The sequence below is a fragment of the Austrofundulus limnaeus genome, unplaced genomic scaffold, assembly GCF_001266775.1.
Source record: "Austrofundulus limnaeus strain Quisiro unplaced genomic scaffold, Austrofundulus_limnaeus-1.0 Scaffold1797, whole genome shotgun sequence".
In the NCBI taxonomy this organism is placed as follows: Eukaryota; Metazoa; Chordata; class Actinopteri; order Cyprinodontiformes; family Rivulidae; genus Austrofundulus; species Austrofundulus limnaeus.
Window position 1 is genome coordinate 14,314 of NW_013954199.1, and position 3,196 is coordinate 17,509.

Consider the following 3,196-nt stretch of genomic DNA (forward strand, 5'->3'; position numbering starts at 1 on the left):
GTCAACAAAACATCTGGTCAGCAGAACATCTGGTCAACAAAACATCTGGTCAACAAAACATCTGGTCAGCAGAACATCTGGTCAACAAAACATCTGGTCAGCAGAACATCTGGTCAACAAAACACCTGTCAACAAAACATCTGGTCAGCAGAACATCTGGTCACAAAACATCTGGTCAACAAAACATCTGGCCAGCAGAACATCTGGTCACAAAACATCTGCCCAGCAGAACATCTGGTCAGCAGAACATCTGCCCAGCAGAACATCTGGTCAGCAGAACATCTGGTCAGCAGAACATCTGGCCAACAGAACATCTGGTCACAAAACATCTGGTCACAAAACATCTGCCCAGCAGAACATCTGGTCAACAGAACATCTGGTCAGCAGAACATCTGGTCAGCAGAACATCTGGTCAACAGAACATGGCATCATCTGCTTGCCTAGCTGCTCCCTGCAGGAGTCTCTCTCAAAGACCCTCTGCCTCCCAGAAGAGATCTGAACATCTCATCATCATCCTGTCTCCAAACAGTCCACTCCAGCAGGTCTCATCCTGAGAACCTTCTGTCTCCTGACCCATGTCTCCGTCCACTCGGCCCTGCTCCTCCCTGAGGTTCTGCTCTCTGTTTTGGATGCTCAACCCCAGGAAGGTAAAGAACCTCAGAACCTGTCTCCCTCTCAAGTCTCACTGTGTCTCAAGTTCCTTCTCCACAGTGGACCTCCAGCCCTCCAGGCCCTACCCTAAGACCTGACCTCATCTGTCCATCTGTCCATCACCACTGAGAAGTCTTGGACCTGACCCCTACAGGTGGTTGCTATGTTACCAGAGGTTTGTCTTACTGGTGTCCAGAGGACTGATTGGGTCAGAGGACCGATTAGTCCTTCCAGTCATCTGACCACCTCCTTGTCTCCTGTCTGCCTGTCCCTCACAGCAGGACGTCCTGCGACCAGTCCACCTTTTCCTGAAGGACAGGGGAAGCAGATGAACGTTAAGAGGACCGCAAGGCTCAGATCGTCTTCTCGTCCACTTCTTGTCCACGTCCCTCTGCATCCTGTCCACATGTCCTCCCACTCTGTCCTCCATCATAAAACTGGACATCCTGCGGTCCTTCCCCCTGCCTGTGTCCATCCTGTCTGTCTCCGTTGGTCCACACGGCTCAGATGTCCTCCTCATCATCCGTGTGTGTCTCAGGTCTGTCCTCATGTCTTCCTCCTCCTCTTCCTCCTCTCCTCCTTCTGAAGCTTCGCTCCTCCTCCTCTCCATCCATCTCTCCTTGTCCTTGGCCTTCTTCAGCACCAGGCTGCTGAGACGCTTCATGGCTGTGGATCAGTTCCGTCTGAGAACCTTCAGAACCGGGTCAACAGAAACCAGGATCCTCACAGAAAACTGAACCCAGTGGACTCCAGTCAGTTCACCTGTGGGTTGAACTGGTTCCAGTCCAGCTTCTGTCTCTTTAAGAGCTGACACAGGCTCCTCCCCCTGGCTCTGATTGGCTGTTTTAATGCAGACGTTGATGGGAGCTAATCACATTTACTTTAACTGAGTTAAATATATTTAATGTGAGTTTGATTACCTGAAGAGAACTAAACCAAAACAACTAAATGTTTGATCTAATCTAAGATATGAAAGAATTTATAACATTTAACTTGAACAGAATTTCACAGATTATTTCAAACTGTTCAAACAGTCAATTATCTAATCAAACTAATTAAGCTTCAGCAGCCAATCACAGCCCCCCACCAGCAGACGCCCCGCTCTGATTGGTCCCTGCTGAGCTCAGGTGTTGTCCTGGTTCAGTGAATCTGGACTCTGCTGGTCCTCTGATTCTGGTCCACCCTGGTAGTAGCAAACATCTCCGAGACAAAACCTCCAGGAGAGAGACCGGATCCAGGACAGATGGGACCTGATCCAGGACAGACAGGACCGGATCCAGACAGACAGGACCTGATCCAGGACAGAAAGGACCTGATCCAAGACAGACAGGACCTGATCCAGACACACAGGACCTGATCCAGGAGAGACGGGACCTGATCCAGGACAGACAGGACCTGATCCAGACACACAGGACCTGATCCAGGAGAGACAGGACCTGATCCAGGAGAGACGGGACCTGATCCAGGAGAGACGGGACCTGATCCAGGACGGATGGGACCTGATCCAGGACAGACAGGACCTGATCCAGACACACAGGACCTGATCCAGGAGAGACAGGACCTGATCCAGGAGAGATGGGACCTGATCCAGGAGAGACGGGACCTGATCCAGGACAGATGGGACCTGATCCAGGACAAACAGGACCTGACCCAGGACAGATGGGACCTGATCCAGGAGAGACGGGACCTGATCCAGGACAGATGGGACCTGATCCAGGACAAACAGGACCTGACCCAGGACAGATGGGACCTGATCCAGGACAGACAGGACCTGATCCAGGACAGACAGGACCTGATCCAGGACACACAGGACTTGATCCAGGAGAGACAGGACCTGATCCAGGGCAGACAGGACCTGATCCAGGACAGACAGGACCTGATCCAGGACAAACAGAGGAAGACTGAAGTTCTGGTAGGACAGAGACGTTTCGGCAGCAGACCAGAGTCTCAGAGTCTGTCCCTCAGAGATAAAGCTCCTCCCTGTTTGAACTCCTGCCCTGTAAGCCCCGCCCCCTCTCTGCTCTATGGACCAGTCAGCAGGTAAAACCCTGAAGAGTCCAGATGAACCATCAGGAGGTTTTTCTGACCTCCTGGAGGATAAATCAGGAAGTCTTTCTGAAAGTCCTGCAGCAGTTGTTTGTTTTGTTACTTCCTGTAGTTCAACTTGTTACTTTGAAACCAGAACCACCTGATGGACCCATCTGGGCCTCCTGGGAGCTCTTTTATCAAGATGCAGCAGCAACAACAATAACCTTTGGACACATGTTGTTGTTGTTGTTGTAGCAGCTCTCTGCTGCCACCTGGAGGTTGTTTTAAAGAACTAAAGTCTGAAATGCTCCATGGTTCCTGAAGTCTGGACCCACAGCTCCATCTGGGCTTCTCAGACCTCCTGCTTGGTTCTGGTCCTCAGCTCTCTGCTGCCACCTGGAGGTTGTTTTAAAGAACTAAAGTCTGAAATGCTCCATGGTTCCTGAAGTCTGGACCCACAGCTCCATCTGGGCTTCTCAGACCTCCTGCTTGGTTCTGGTCCTCAGCTCTCTGCTGC

At 51.3% G+C, this 3,196-nt stretch overlaps 1 protein-coding gene across 1 annotated transcript in view; it reads right to left on the bottom strand.

Annotated features, from left to right (window-relative positions):
* The window catches only part of LOC106536384 (5'-AMP-activated protein kinase subunit gamma-2), a gene marked incomplete at its 3' end in the record, with an annotated part of 14,989 nt that extends 13,503 nt beyond the window's left edge, over nucleotides 1–1,486 (bottom strand). The window contains 1 exon segment of the mRNA XM_014033648.1: nucleotides 838–1,486. Within this exon segment, the coding sequence (XP_013889102.1) occupies nucleotides 838–1,315 (478 nt within the window).
* Between the last annotated feature and the right edge of the window lie 1,710 nt (nucleotides 1,487–3,196).